At 41.4% G+C, this 16459-nt stretch overlaps 1 protein-coding gene across 1 annotated transcript in view; it reads right to left on the reverse strand.

Annotated features, from left to right (window-relative positions):
* The window catches only part of LOC8029805 (DNA damage-regulated autophagy modulator protein 1), a 30723-nt gene extending 14554 nt beyond the window's left edge, over positions 1 to 16169 (reverse strand). Inside the window, exons 1-2 of the mRNA XM_029995594.4 lie at positions 16104 to 16169; positions 9292 to 9457 (exon numbers count right to left, since the gene is read on the reverse strand). Coding sequence (XP_029851454.2) covers positions 9292 to 9422 — 131 coding nt within the window. The 5' untranslated portion in view covers positions 9423 to 9457; positions 16104 to 16169. The remainder of the gene's footprint in view (positions 1 to 9291; positions 9458 to 16103) is intronic.
* Between the last annotated feature and the right edge of the window lie 290 nt (positions 16170 to 16459).

Here is a 16459-nt window from a genome sequence, read left to right on the forward strand (position 1 = left end):
AAACCCCTCCGAATCTCACGAGAAATCATCTCCGAAAACACGGAATCCTGAACATACGCAAAATAATGCGCTCTTTACTAATTCGTGGATTCATTTCTTTTCAACTGGTTACGCAAACATCTAATTGAGATTGAGTTAAGGTCGACATTATTGTTTATGAGAGCATATAGAGTAGTAGGGAGTGTGTATTCTAATGATTGCTGAAAATAATTATTAGGACAAAGTGGCACAGTTCAAAAGTCCGCCGGGAGTTGAATAGGAAATAGTAAGCCCTGTAAGATTAATAAGATTCCTTCTACAAGACTATCCATAGTGTCGCGTATCTGCCTGTTCAATTGTGTACGTTATTATGAAAGTATTTGCTGAGTAATACACACTCAGTAGTCAACGCACATACCTTCGTGTTTTCATACTCTTCATCATTACTAGCCAACCTTGTCTTGTGAGCATCTATTGCTCTTTTCATAGTAATAATGATACGATTTCATTAACTGAACTTTTTTAATAAGCTTGGGCTTTTTGTGCGTGGTATTGTGCTATACCTATTGATTACTTATGTGCTTGTTCAATGTGTTGAATTTCTTCGTTTTTTTTTTTTTTTTGTTTTTCGGTTCTCGGGCCTAGTCAGATAAAACCTGATCATCCTTGTTCCATCCGCTCCCGCTCCCGCTCCCCCTCCCCCTCCCTCCCTCCCTCCCCTCCCCCCCCCCCCCCGCCCATATGTCGACTGGTCTCGGGCATTTAATGAGAATATGTGATAACAGTACAGCAGACGGTGCGATTCAACTTCTTAAAAAATGCAAAGATAGTGGAAGATTAACGATAAAACACCGCAAGGATCGCTTCGTATTTTACTAAGGTAATAATAATAATACTGCCTTTATTTCGAACTATGACTTATAGTATTGGTGGGGCTTGGGAAAGAAGTTAAAACAGCTTGACTGGTCTCGAGTCCCCAGAAGTGTAACAGCAGCGGAAGAAGTTCACAGAAAACTCATAATATACATCAACAAGATGATTAAAACAGAAAAGTAGTGAAAGTATTGATATAACAAAGAATGAACATAAGTAAAGTTACAAAAAGTAAACTCACAAAAACAACAATTGGAGCTGCCAGTATGATCTTTAACGGTAAAATGCAGCCTTTTCTCGCAAATATTTAGGACAAATGCTATGTGACAATTCACAGCTAGCAATCCAATAAAAAATTGAATGTGCGGTGGATGCCTGTATATATATATATATATATATATAAGGTGGTTTTTTTAAGCTTAACAGATTTGTTTAAAAAAAGCCGTGAAAGTTACACTTATGCCGTTAGCGGAAGTGAGTTATACGGCCAGGGGGGACATGTTTTAGGAGGCTAATCGTAACGATCAGTCGTCTAATAAATTAACATTCGTTAATTAACTTTTTAATTAATAAAAATAGACATATGGCTCCAATTAGAAACTTGCTCAGCGTCACCGAAAACCACTAAATCAGTCATTTTCAGAAAGACTTTCGGCGCGTGAGAAGCGTAGTATTGTACTAAAGTTACCACTCGTGGAGCAGGTACAAGGCTGGGGCTAGATAAGAGACGGAAAAATCGCGCGGACGCCTTATCGCAAGTTCGCAACCGCTAGCTTTGTACCTGCTCCACGAGTGGTAACTTTAGTGCACTACTACGCTTCTCACGCGCTCAAAGTCTTTCTGAAAATGACTGATTTAGTACTTTTTAATGACGCTGAGCAAGTTTCTAATTGGAACAATGCCTATTTTCATTAGTTAAAGAGTTAATTAACGAATTTTAATTAATTAGTCGACTGATTGTTACGATTAGCCCCCTATAATGTCCCTCTGGCCGTATGACTCACCTCCACAAGCGGCATAAGTGTAACTTTTACGACCTTTTTTAAACAAATCTGTTAAGCTTAATAAAAACACCCTATATATATATATATATATATATATATATATATATATATATATATTATATATATATATATATATATATATATATATATATATATATATATATATATATATATAGTTAAAATAATAGCCTCTTGGAGGCCGATAGTGACTCAATAGCTTGACCTCTGCCAACATCTGGCAACCTTTACTCTTGCGCGGAGGTTGGGGAACAACGCACACGAGTGTCATTTTATCTTCTTGGGTATCTTATCGAGGCTGTGTAAACTTCTGAAAGCGACTGCCCCTTTTAAATCAGGAAGCTGAGCCTATCGCAAGATATGATATAGGTTGGATTGTCGTAGAGGCAAATGCCGAACTTTCATCCAGCATCGTAACACGTAGAAACGGAGAGTGAACGATCCTCAAAGTTGAGTCGGCTTGCGAATGTGTCAGCCAATTGCAAGTCGTGGCTAGCCTAAAAAATAATAGGGGGCTCTCTTCAGAGAAGATCCTGCACACGAGTCTGGACGTATTTTTTGTTTGTGTGTTATTTTTCTTAGGTTACTCCTCACCACGTTTAGGAAAACTAATCAAAAGAGATTTTGCATATAAAAACATAATATTTAAAGAGAAAAATATTTTGAGTGCCCCAGAACGGCATATTCGATCATGGGAACTATTGAGTGATATATGTACAGCATTGTGGAGGTCATGCATTTCGCGTCAAAAATGCGCAAATATGACTCCTTTGACGTTATGACACTAGCTTTCTGAGCCGTTTAATCCACAAAAATTGAATAGCTACAATACTAAAATTTGTCATATATTGTTGTTAATATGTTATTTCGAATGATATATAAATCATTGATTCATCGCAATGATTAAAATGTTTATGTCGCTCCAAACTTGTTCTACGTTACAAAGCTAAAAAATTTCAAATGGAGAAAAAAAAAAAAGAAAACCCAAAGCACTTCAATTTTCCGGAAATTTATAGTGATAGTTCTTCATCATACTGTTGGGTTTGTTAAAAAAAAAAAACAAAAAAACATGTTTGATCATTTTGTTCAGTTCAAAGTTACAGCACTGCATTTTTGCCCAATGCCACGAACGAGATTATCTTTTGATTCCGTGCATTGTATGACAAGGCATATATTTTGTGCCGTATACGGGTATTGGATCGAAGCTCAAGTACTCTACTTATTAAAACAATTCCCGCGTTGCTCATACTTTTTATAACTTTAACCGAAATTCATGTTTTGCCCTTTAAAACGACAAGTTTTATGAGCGTTAGATGAACCTTTTACACAAAAGCTGGAAGAAAACTTGTAGTCGCTACTACTACATTTTTATTTCACAGAAAGTAGTAGAAAGGTAAGTACAGTGGTGGAAATTATATGGGAATATTTATACCTATATTCGCGATGCAGTGGAAATATTTTAGAAACCAAGCTTGTTACACTGTTATTCATGATGGTCGTACGTCCGGCTGACCAAGGTATACCTGCGACTTCACTGGAACTGTCAGCAAAACGTCCGGGAAGATTAAAAATATTTGTAATTATTTATTTTACTAAAAAGGAAACACGTGGTGTTGAAAAAGTGGAAATGAAAATAACAAGTAAAGATATCGAGCGCACTATAGTTGCCCGCGTTGGCAGGAGGGCGTCTTAGAAAAGTCCTGTTTCGTGCCTCTTCAAACCAGACTGCCGAATTCCGCGAAGCACTCACCTGGGTCGCAATAATTCCAACGAGTGCAAGAAAAGCGGTCAACTCCAAATGTGGCTTTGAACAGGAAATGCACAAACTGGAGGATTTTGCCCAGTTATCTTCGGAGAATGAACATTCAAATCTACACACTACAAAAATTTCTCTGCTTTGATATCTTTCCCTTGTGTTTACTAAGATAGTGCAACATATTCTGCAGATGCTGTAAGTCGCGGCCATGGTTGAGGATGTTCTGTCAAGAGCCAATTACACGGAAGCGGCAACCCCTTCGTTTGTTTATGACCGCAGCGCTTGTTGTTTTGTCTCGCGATCAGAGTTCTCCGCGACCTCCAAAAAGCACGACACAAGAAGAAAAGACGGAAAAATAGCCCTTCATTAGCTTTCCTATGAAGCAACGTACAGAGCTAAGCACGCGGCAATCAGTTTCTCGGAATATAAAAGTGCACCCGGAGAAAACAGACGATAGTTGCGTGTGCTCTGCGGTCCACGCCGTCTCTGGTTTCCGTAAAGGGTCAAGGACGATTCTTTGAAAACCCATTCGTCGCCGGACAACTGGTAGACGGACAATTCGTCGAATGGACGATTCTCACTAAGCAAATTCGTCGAACGGGAAACTTGTTGAAGCGGCACGTTCGCAAAAATATTCGTCGAAAAAACTACAACAAAGTTCGAGTGATGTGCTTTTGAGCCTAGAAGGGAATCTCACCACGATTCGCCGACTTGCAAATGTAAATATGATTGTTGTCATTGGAAAAAGGGGCGACGATTTACGAACATAAACTGCTTCCTGGGTGCAGCCTTTTTGTAAATTCGTGACTAAATGATGTAGCTTAAAAATTATGGAGGTCAAAAAGAATAATTGCATGTGAGCTTTTTCTAGCTCAGCACAAATTTTGTCTTTACAAAGTTCTAGAAAGAATAATTCCGAAAACCGGCTTTATTGTCTTCTTGCGATAGCCGCACCCTTGAGGTTGTTCGGCAACGTAGCCTTACAGGCGTTTCTTTGCTGACAAATCCAGTACGCCGTGGTGGTTGTACCAACAGAAAGGTGGTGTTGGCTGTACGCGTATTACAAGTGTACATATTACCATTCATGATCAGAAGATTAGCACTTAACTCGGTCTTCCCACATTTCATGATGATAGAGTCAAGTGAACGTCTTCCTGCAGAGCCCGGCTTTTATTAGTTTGAACGACCCGCATTTTCACGATTCGCTACCGGACCCTTGTAAATTCTGAGAACTGAATTTGTAATCCTTTATTTTTGGCAAACAGGGTCCCATTATTGACCCCCAACGTCCCCGGGTAACCCTAGACACCCTGTGCAACTCTTTGTGACCGTTCCATCTAGTTCGACGAACGGGCACTTTCGCTCGATTCTGCGTTCTGCGAATTGGCCTGGGGCGAATTGCCGTATTCGACAAATCGTCCTTCTTCGAGTAGTCTGTCGACCAATGGGCTTTCAACGAATTGGCCGGATGTATCCCTAAATCGCCTCTTCAAGTTCACGAGAGGGGCCACCATCAGCTTGTGGGGTTTGCTTTCTGTCTGAGCCACCACCTTTCAGAATCTGCGCTGATTAAATCGGTGCCACTAGTATTGCACGTGTCGCTTTTAGGGCTCGCGGAATTTCGATTTTGACGCCGGCGTTGGCTCCTGGCCACGATAGTATATTGACAAAAGTGTTTCTTAACACCGGTGCCGCCAGTGAGTCAAAGCGATGATATATCCCTCTGTAAACTGTTTGCACGTGGAGAGGGTTACAACGGATGGATCCCTTTCAATCCTCGTGAGTCTAAAATTGGTTTCATGGGTGGTCGTGTGGGTCTTTAGCCTTAGTGGTTTTGCTCTGCTTTCCGATTTATGCAAGGCGAGAAAACAGCTTCCGCTTCGGTAGAACGCCGTCCTTTAAATACATCGACAACATGGTTATCCACTGTTTTTCCGGGAAGAATTCGATTCTAGTTTTGTCTGCTGTTTCAAGATGAGCTCGCTGCCACCTACCTAGGCTAAGACATTCAAAGAACCGGAGTTGAACTTGATCCACAAGAGCTTTCGAATACTCCTCCCGTAACGCTGCGACCGTGAGTCAGCGTCAATCAGTTCGTGCACTCCCTTTTTGCCACATTTGGAGTTGACCGATTTTCTCGCAATCTTTGGAACTATTACAATACACGTGAGTGCTAGAGAAACTCGTCAGTCTGGTTTAAAGAGGGGAAAAAACGGACTTCTCTTATACACCCTTATGTCAACGCGGGCAACTAGTGCGCTCAATATCTTTCCTCATTCATTTTTTTTTTTTACTTTTTCAATTTCATATTTTTTTTTTACTTCATTCGAATAAAGAATTCCAGATATTTTAAACCTTAACGGACATCTTGCTGAAAGCGCCGGAGAAGTCGCAGATTTACCTTGGCCAGTCGGACGTACAACCGTCATGAAAGCAGAGTAAGAAGCTTGGTTCCTCAAACATTTCGGCTTCATCGCGAATGTATAAATATGTGCATATATTTTGCACCACTGTACCTCAATTCCTACTACGTTCTGTAAAAAAAATCTAGTAGTATCAATTACAAGTTTTTGTCCCGTTTTTGTGTAAAACATTCAGCTAAAGCTCATATAAGTTGTTATTTTAAAGAGTAAAACAAGATTATTGGTTAAATTAATTAAAAGGACGAACAACGCGGTCAATGTTTTAATTAGTACGATACTTGGACTTGAGCCCAATACTGGAATACAGCAGAAAAATATATCTAGTCCTAAAATGCACGGTACCAAAATACAATCCCGTCTGTGGCATTAGGTAAAAATGCCTGCGTGGAAGGTACACTATGCTGTCCTGTAACTTCGGAGGGAACAAAATGATGCAACATGTTTTTCATAAATACACACAATAGTATGGTAGAGAACTATCACTACAAAATTTCAGAAAAATCGAAGATGTTTTTGTTTACATTCCACATTGAAATTTCTTAACTTCGTAATTTAGAACAAGTTTGGAGCGACATAAAATTTTATCCTTTGAGGTAAAACAACGATTTATATATCATTCGAAATAGTGTTTTAGTAAAAATTAATATATAACAACATTTTTTGTTATTGCAGCTATTCCGTATGTGAAGATATGGGCTCAAAAACCTAGTGACGAAACGCCGAAGGTGCCATGTTTTTACATTTTTGACGCGAAATATATAACCTCCACAATGCAGTACAGATATCTCTCAATAGTTCCCATAATCTATTGTAAGTGAAAAATATTTGAGATTTCTGATATTTGCAATTTGCGTAGTAGGCATCCTCAAACATGACATAAACGAAAACATCAAAAACCGAAAAAGCCGTTCTGGCGCACCAAACCATTGTTTTCTCTAAAAATTGCATGTTTTCTTTTGCAAAATCTCTTTTTGACTACGTTTCCTACACCTTTTGAAGAGTACCATATAAAACAATTTAAAAAATATACGTCCGGACCCGCGTACATTATATTATGCGAACAGAGCCAGCAGGCGTTCGTAATCGCGTCAGATTCGCCGAAACTTTTCTCTTTACGCAGGGTGTTCGCGAGTGCTCTTTGGTCGTAAACAAAAAGTTATTATACATAGGCCTATGAATAGAGTGCCACACAACTTTTCACAAAGGAAATTTTAGGTGGTGCATTAATCGTACTCAAATTTGGTGAGCGTAGGATTCTGGTAGAAAATGCAAGAAAAGAAAAACTTGCTCTTTCTTTTTTTTTCCTATGGGCGGGAGGAAAACAGAAGCAAACCGTCGGGTTGACGCGTCTACTCACATATTGCACATGGTATAGAAATTTGAAAGCTTCTTAAAGATCAACATCCAAATGTAGATCCAGGAAATCCGAGCGCGTGTGGCACAATATGTGAGTACAGCTTCAGTGGAATGTTCCAATAACACCGACAACGGCACCCGATACTCTGGTGACGCCTTTACGGATGCATCGTATCTTTATCGGGTGACGTTATCTGAGGTATCAGGACGATCTACGAAAATTACCTAGTAGCAGCGTCAACTCGACGGTCTAATTCTGTTTGATCCTAGAATCACAAGTTTTGAGTATGATCAAAGCACACCTAAAAAACACCAATGTGAAAAATGTCCTGGCACACTGTTCACTTCCTTGTTTATAGGAATTTATTGGCGCCGAAATAGCGCTCGAGAAACCCTGTATAGATTATTCCAATTACCGCGCTTTGAACGCTGCCCTCTTTATCTACTGGACAATTTCAACGCGTTCTGCTCAGTAGTTATCTTCTGCAAAATATCAGCCAACCCGGACGCGTCCACGGCCCCGCGAGTAGGCGTTTTTCGGCAATAATTCCTGAAGAGTTTTATAGATAATGGCAGACCACTTGATTCATCACAAAAATATCATAAAACGCGAAAACACGAAAATTGAGCGAGCGATATAATGGCTATGCAGCAGCGGAACGTCAAGAGCAACCACCATATATTTCTCTTTGTTTACGATAACCTGCACCTACTCTCTCACAGTGGCGATACGCAGCCGCAAATAGCTCTCCAAACCTCCTGTTTACCGTCGTACGAACGTGAAAAAACGTAAAATGTACAAGGGGAAAAAAATACTTGCGCTTTGTTTTATGTTAAAACGTTCAGAATGCAGCTGTAAACTTGTTTTAGATTGATTCCAAGTACGTGCGTCTTATGCGACAAAACAGACGCTGTAAATTCAGGCCGAGGGACTCGCAGTCTGATGGGCACTTGTTAGTGCAGGTCACGTGTTATGTGGCCTAAAGCGATTCCTAGAACTTCGCTACGGTTAGCCAGATGCCCTTCGCTGCTTTGACGCATACAGCCCCATAACATTCTGTTTTTATTTGAAAAACGTGGTACAAAGTAAGATGATATCTCCGTCGCCAAACGAAAGTGGAGCCATGAAAAGCGGAAAGTTGTGGCTCGGTGTAGCGTTCCACGAACAAATAAAAGTAAACAAAAAAGGCGACGGCCTTATTAAACCGTAATCGTTTTTGTGTGTGTTTTGTTTTACTACTACAGCATGTGCTTTAGACGCCCGATTTATTCCTCTGATATAAAAGCAAGCTGGGTTTCAGGCCGTAAGGAGAAATAATTAAAACGAAATCACTGTCGTCAAAGACAGTTTGAAAGTAGGAACACTTAGATGATGCTCGAGAAGCAAGCAACAAATACTGGATAGTGGAAACCAAAAATAAATAACACGATTACCTTATTAGGAATGCGATAGATTTTCCTTATAATATAACAACAGTAACTGTGTTAGATGACGAACAGGTTTTGTTGACGCAAAATCAGGATGATCCTCAAGCTCGAACCAAAATAAACACGGAAATTATTTCGGTAGCATATACTTCAACATTAGGAAGCCTTAGCTTATACTTTGTGTCACAATAAGTTCGGGAGCAGCCGACACTTCGAGCGGATGAAGCCACTCAAACAGCGACAAAAGCGCAACGTCATGGCGTTCGTCATACTTCTCCTGTACCTGTTTTTTGATCGCTAAACCAATCATGCGCAGGGAAGACCCAGTAACGTACGCTTTTATTACTACCTCTGTTCGCTGTTGTACCTCTTCGTGCCTCCAACCGCGCTCGGACATGTGATGAAACGAAGTACAAAAACTTCGAGAAGCAAAAAGTAAGAAACAACGACTGACCTCACGTATGGCAGAAAGACTGGCACGTCCCCGATGAGCACACTCCACGCGTAGAGGATCATCACGCTGAAGGTCAACGTACACACGAACACCCATGGCAGCCAGTGAATCTTGTCGAACTTAACCTCCATGCTTCTCGTGCGCTGTAGATCCGTGTCCGTTCCTCCTGAACGCAATAAAAAAAGGGATGACACAAAGTGACAAGAACATCCGATTAGGCATTCAGAAATCTGACACTGATGATAGATATCCGTTTGCGAGAGCAGGATTGCGTGTGTGTGCGCGCGCAGCGAGATCATTGCGTACTTTTTGGGGGAAGTTAGAGCGAAACGCCGGCTCCCGCATTCCGAACTACGAGCGACCTCGTTCTCGGGAGAGCTGACATCGCAGCACCTGCGGATACGGCGGACGGACGTTCGTTTGATAAGCCCTTACAAAAGCTTCCATGTGCGCCGGCGCTAACTCTGATATCGCACTCGTCGGAAAAAAAAAATAACGTAAAAAAGAAGTTATGAGGGGAAAATATTTTTTTTTTCTTTCCCTCTGTGGTAGTTTCTGACACTGACAGCCGCAAGGAAAAATGAATGCACGAACGAAGTAACTCTATGCTCCGCTTAACTTTATGTCTGACAGGAGCAAACGCTAGAATTCTATGGAGCTATTCAAGGCGCGCCAAAAAGTGCATCGTCTAACTCTAGCCGGTGGTAGGAAACGCACAAAAACAATCTGCGCCGTGACGAAGCACTTTTGGTTCGTCACGGAGCGTCGGCTGTGGTCGGGCTTAAAGCGAAACGAAGTAAAGCGGAAACATATACTTTATGGTTGAATGACATGGTGCATTTTACTTAGAATCACGCAGCTGCGGCGTAACTGGTGTGGCATAAAAAAAAAAGAAAAAAAAACGTGTTGGAAGCCGTGGTGTTTGGCGTCACAGTCGAAAAATAGAAAGCAAAATCTTGCCATGTGAATCGGGCGTTTCTTTACTGTACGTCTAATGGTTTGTGTACATTAAAACTTCTGGCGCTTTCCTGTGCATCGAATTAAAAGGTGTATCTTCAAGCGCTCTCGTACAAACAAGAAGCCAGACAAAGCCATGAGCTCATGTCACTAGCCCAGATAGCCTCGAAGATCAAGTATAACGCAAAGTTTAGAGATACTTTTTTTTTGTGCTGCGGCAATATAAACATTTGCGGGCGTCAGCGTATAAACTTCTGATAAAGAGCACAACAGTAACGCAGTGATATGCATGTAAATTATAAATCAATAAAATTATAAATGTTTAAAATTTGGCGGACAACATTTAGTCACCGAAATGAGAGGAGTTATCACTCGGACGATTATTTACACGGAAGCAGTCTAGAAGTGTGTGCAGTAAATATAATACTTAGCTTCATAGTAACAAAAACAACAGCATAAACCACGAAATGTTTGAGTAACAGAGATAAACAGTGTGAACTACTGTAGAACAGAAAGGGGGTACAAACCGAATTGTTCAAGCTGGAACGCGTTTCGTCGTTTTTTCATTTCGCAGTATCAACATTGCAGAACAAAAAAAAAAAAAAAAAAAAAAAAACTCGCGCAATTTTAGACGTAACGTTGAGACGGTTTTTTCGCGACTGGACGCTACAGTCAAGATGAAACGGAGTATGTTTTACCCCTATCAACACAGAAAGAAGAGATAGTATATCGGGATAACGTCGCAAATGTGAAGATTGCAAATCAGAGGAAATCTGAGTCGAGGAACGTTCCGCGGAGTCTCGTCCGTGAAGTGCACCTTATCGCGGAGATTTCGGACAAGTAAAAGCACGTAAAAGGCTTTAGAGCTTCCATCGTTGGAACAACTTACAACTCTGCGTTAAACCGGTAGCGGAAGAAATTTTACCGGCTTAGAAATGACGTCAAATGGAATTGAAGAGGAGATGGCACTTGGATGGGGCTTTTAACGAGCAGCTATCGGAACTTAGCAGAAGGTATTTTTCCGCTAAAGTTTGCTGGTAAATTGTTATCGTCAAGTCTCGTGGCACTATGAGATTACGTAGCACAGTGAGGTCATGTGAAAGTTCCAGATTGATTCTCAGGTCGATTTTTATAGACCGCGACGTCACCTTTTCGTGAGAACGTCATGTGACCTGAGTTCACGTGAAGTTAATTTTGTCGCTACATTTAGCGCAAATTACATCACGTAACGTCATATTATCACATGACACCACTACTTCAAACTTCCACGTCCATTTCTCCGCTAAAGTTAGCGAGGAGCTTGTTGTCACGTGAAAATGTGACGTCATGCGGTGAGACAAAGGCCAGCAAGAATTGCCTGCGGATGGTTCCCAAATAAAGCTATCGGTTTATTAATAGAAGTAAAGGCGTTTTGAATGGAGCGCCAATCAGTGGGAAGCAAGTTAGTTCGTTTCGGTGTGACCCAAACCAAAAAAAAACAAAAAAAACAATGTTACAATTTTGTGCGAATCAGCAATAATGTATACGCGTAGTCGTTTTAACCACCCTGGAAGAAGATATTTTAATTTAAAAATTATACCAATTGATGGAGCAATCTGTATTTAGAGATCGCTCACATGGGCTGTCCAGCTTAAATTTGAGTGAAAAGAAAACACCGAGAAATTTTTATGATTCCACGCATTCAATACTTGAAAATTGAGAAGACACACATTTTTTTTTCTATTGCGTATGTTTTTTATATAAAAATTGTAAATTTATTTTTTGACGTATTTTACTGAAGTTGAATGGAATATAACCAAAAGTTCTGTCGATTTAGCCAAGTTTCGATATCTCTTTCTAGTGCATCTAAACATTTACTGCTGAAAAAATACAATTGTATTATCCGCATATAAAATTATATCAGGTTTTGGCGAGATAATTGCAATGTCATTGATGTTCATAATAAAGAGTAGTTGCCAGATAATCGATTGATGCAGCACGCCATACTGAATTTCAGCTAGTGGGGGGCGCACGTTATTAAGAGGTGAAAATTGAAAACGTGGTGCTAAGTAGCTGCTTATAAAGTTCAATGCTCTGCCTCTTATTCCGTATAATGGCAGTTTTCGCAGGAGGGTGTCGTGCTTAATGGAGTCAAAGGCTTTTTTGAAGTCTAAAAACGTTTCCCAACTATCTTCTATGTTGTCCAGTAGTTCCATTTCATTAGATTTGCGTTTTTCAAAATTCATACTTGTGATTTGTAACGACGTTATGTTTATCACAAAACGTAATAAGACGTTAGTATCTGACATATTATAAACTATTTTTGAGAAATTAAAAAGCATAGATAGAGTTCTATAGCTCAAATTATTATGTGAACCACTTTTGCGAATTGTACAGACTTGCCCTATATTCATCTTCTCCGAAAAAATTCCAGTATTAAGAAATGTACTGCAAATATGCGAGCGTGGCTGACATATTCAAGATGAAACTGCCTTGATTGACTTAGGGAATATACCATTAGACCTGCAGCTGGTGACCTAACCGGTCGCAGAAGAAGACGAGGAAGAGGAGACGCGGATCGAGAAAATGCACGAGACCGCGGCAGCATACCAGTGTTGGGGGATCTCGGACGTCTTTGTATTTACATAGCCTTTTGTATACACAGGGTGTCACAAGAGAAAATTTACACGGTCTTTTTTACCGCAAAAATAAACTAGGCATCGCTGAACGCTCATGTTTCGCCCAAAGGTAGAGCTAGAGGTCACAACCAGATGCCAAAGTTTCAGCCCGATCCGATAACTTGATCAAAAGTTATAAGTGATTTTCTGAAAAGTTCAATGGGAAAATGGAGCCTATTTTTGCCTGTTTTCAGTTTCTGGCGCCATAGAGCCCCATGTGTTTGAAAACACCGTCGGCCGCCATTTTCCCATTGAAATTTTCAGAAAATCACTTATAACTTTTGATTAAGTTATCGGATCGGGCTGAAACTTTGGCATCTGGTTGTGACCTCTAGCGCTACCTTCGGGCGGAGAATGAGCGTTTGGCGATGTCTAGTTTATTTTTGCGGTAAAAAAGACCGTGTAAATTTTTTTTTGTGACACCCTGTAGTTGTCTGCTGTAAATGAAGTAAAGAAACCTTCGGTCCCCTTAGACCCTTTCTGAGATTCAGTCTGGCAATAGTGATTACTATCATCATCTTGAGTATACGGCATCTGTGCCGAACCAATGTCGGTCTTCTTGAGGGCGATGAAGAAATAAGTGGAACGTACCACCAAGCGGATTAAGCGGATCAAGAACAGAAAAAAAAAAAAATCTATGTAACCATTCAGATCCTTGGACTATCCGCCCAATGGGTAAGTGCCAAAAGTCGACTTCCGGGAAAAAAACCACAACAACAAGAATACCAACGACCAAGCGGAGGATATAGGAGGCCTGTGCGTTCTAGACTTCAGTACAACGCGACGCTCCAATTATGCATACCGAATTCGCCCAATTTTTCTCCATTCTTTAAATACAACGACTGCGTAAGCGTTTATTTCGGAGTGGAGTCCAATCAATTTATTCTCAAAAGTAATTGGGGTTGTATTGATATTTATTTATACAGGGTGTAGTTGGTCAGCCATTTCAAAGTTCCGACGAGTCACTCGCTGTAGATGAGCAATTTAGCCAGTGCAGTACAACCGCCAGCCTGGGGTCTTTAAGATGCACCCCACAGTAGTGATACACGACCGCACGCCGGTACGATGCTCATCCAGATCGAAACGGGCAGGGGAGGGGGATTGAGCCGAGGATCCCTGGGTTCTGTAGCGCGAGCTTTCCCTCCACGTGCTCCGAGCTGGTGTGCGCTAGCCCACTCGGCCACCGATCCCCCTAATTTATTCTCACAAGTTTAAATCTAAACCTTTTGATAAGGAAAATTTTGTCAAGGCGCTTATGACTCGCCACTTTGTAGTCGTCAGTTCTTATGTTCACACCATCGAAACTGAAACAAATAAAGAAAGGAGATTACGAGGTGATTGAAGAACCAAAATTCTCATCTTCCATTTGCGTGCCAAAGTGACGGTGCCCGATGAAGTACAATTTATTGACCGCCATTAGCTTGTCAAAATTGAAACTGCTATTCGACCCACCAGACGGCAGTGAATTTCGTAAAGGGTGTATTTAGGTTCCTTCAGCAACACCCCCTTCTTAACATGGCCGTTGTGCTGAATTTACGGCCTCATCTACAGAAAGTCGACGCTAAGTGACTGGAGACGAGTGCTGCGTCTGCGCTTGGCTGGTGCTCGTGCTCAATTTCTGCTCCGCGTTGGCCTTTCTTAGGTGACGTCGAATGTGCAGCACTACGGCCTTACCATCAAAGGGGTATTGCCCGAGTGTGAAAAATGTACCCGTGACGTCACGAGCGAGGATAGGACAGCGGCCAGGCTTAAAGTCAAGGGGCAGGAGATAGCACATTGCTCCAGGATACGGTGTTGTTTCGTGGATGATATATCACGAGCTTTTTATAAATTATATTACCAGGGGTAGAGGCAAGTTCAAAATCAGAACATCCGTGACCAGGACGTGGGTCACGGATGCTCGCGCCAACAATAAAATATGATCGAAATTTAGCACAGGTGCCTTACATTAGCGTACATTGGGTGGCTGAGTTTATTAATCTGAATATTTTTTGTCAGAAGGGGAGCCACCGGATAAGGGAGTGAAATAGAAATAGCTCAACGTTTTTAAGCCAGCAGCCCTTATCTGTGATAAAAGCAAAACACAAAAAGGCTAAAAAAAACACGCAAAAACACAAAGTTGCACGTTTTGTGTTTATCTCCAGTTCGGATCCCGGTCTTAATTATACGATGAGAAATAAATGTCTGCTAGCTTAGAGACACGCTCTTAATTACGTCGCAGTACTTGCATTTAGATTATGGTGGTCCTCAGTCTTGTACAAAGATAAGAAAGAAACAAGTTTGATCGTAATTGCGTCCCTATTAATAGTTATCTTATTATTACCAAAGATTGGAATGCTTATACTACTCTACACTCCGGTGGTGACCAGCATACCTAGAGAAACCATACAGCAGAAAAGTGTATAATACACATATTCACAAATTCTCAAGCGAGCATTTGTGTGTGGTATGGCGAATACACATGATTCTCGTATTTTGCGCATTTTCACACGCGCGTATAGTTTGAGCGAATCGCCCTCGATTTAAGACAACCAGAAAGATAAATGGTGGGGGTCGCGCGTTCCGTCTAGACGGTGAGTTCTGTCTAAACTTTAGTTAAACGTAGATGGTGAATTAAAATAACCAATTCGACCGTCGTTCCAAGACCTTAACAAGCTCTAATTCTGACAATATTTAGAACAATTTCTAAGGTCGTTGATATGTTTTACGAATGAACTGCGGTGGGGGGGGACAGCCAAGGTGCTGCACACTCCCTGCTGCATCCAGACTCCACACAATCACTTCACACCAACCATAAAGTCATGTGACGTCGCACTGTGGCGTCACACGACGTCATAGTCATATTGTGGGACGTGACGTCGCGTGACATGGGATATTCAGTGTCACGTGACGTAATACCCTAATGGACGTAAGGATATCACCTGCCTTAACATCAGGACGTGACGTCATGACGTCCCGTGACGTCATAACGTTAAGCAGAGAAATTATAACGCTAAATTTAGCGGGCATATTTTCCAGCTCCTACCTACACGGAAGGCGTCGCCAATAACGACTTTCAACGTAGAAACCTTGAGCAATTGAAACAATGCAATTATCGATTTGAAGTCGGAGCGAGCCGATTCACCCGTCGCAACTACTGTCGGACATTCCACCATGCAAAACAAACAATACTGCGAAATATTTTGCAGCCGCACTCACGTTGGCGTCGGAACTACAGTTCAATCCAGGGCACAGTCGAGGTAGTACAAAGAGCTGGCAAACATCCGCTGCAGTTTCAGCTGACATCGGTAACATGATCTACGTCACTGTCCGTCTTTCTCTCTCGCATATGGAACACTGCAACAACGGCCTCGAATGCGACGCGGGCTGTACTTTGTTTCACCTCAAGTTGGACCGCGGTGGAAGCGACGAGCCATCGAAACCAATCAAACGCCGCGCGAGTGTCACGTGACCTTCAGGAGGGTCGCAACGAGGCGCGTAGTCACGTGTCAGGTTAACAGAGCTGGAAAGGCTGGAATGGCTCGTAGCGTCCGCTGCAGTCCATCATAAAGTAA

This window comes from Ixodes scapularis, unplaced genomic scaffold (genome assembly GCF_016920785.2).
Source record: "Ixodes scapularis isolate PalLabHiFi unplaced genomic scaffold, ASM1692078v2 PGA_scaffold7__128_contigs__length_106722199, whole genome shotgun sequence".
NCBI classification, from domain to species: Eukaryota; Metazoa; Arthropoda; class Arachnida; order Ixodida; family Ixodidae; genus Ixodes; species Ixodes scapularis.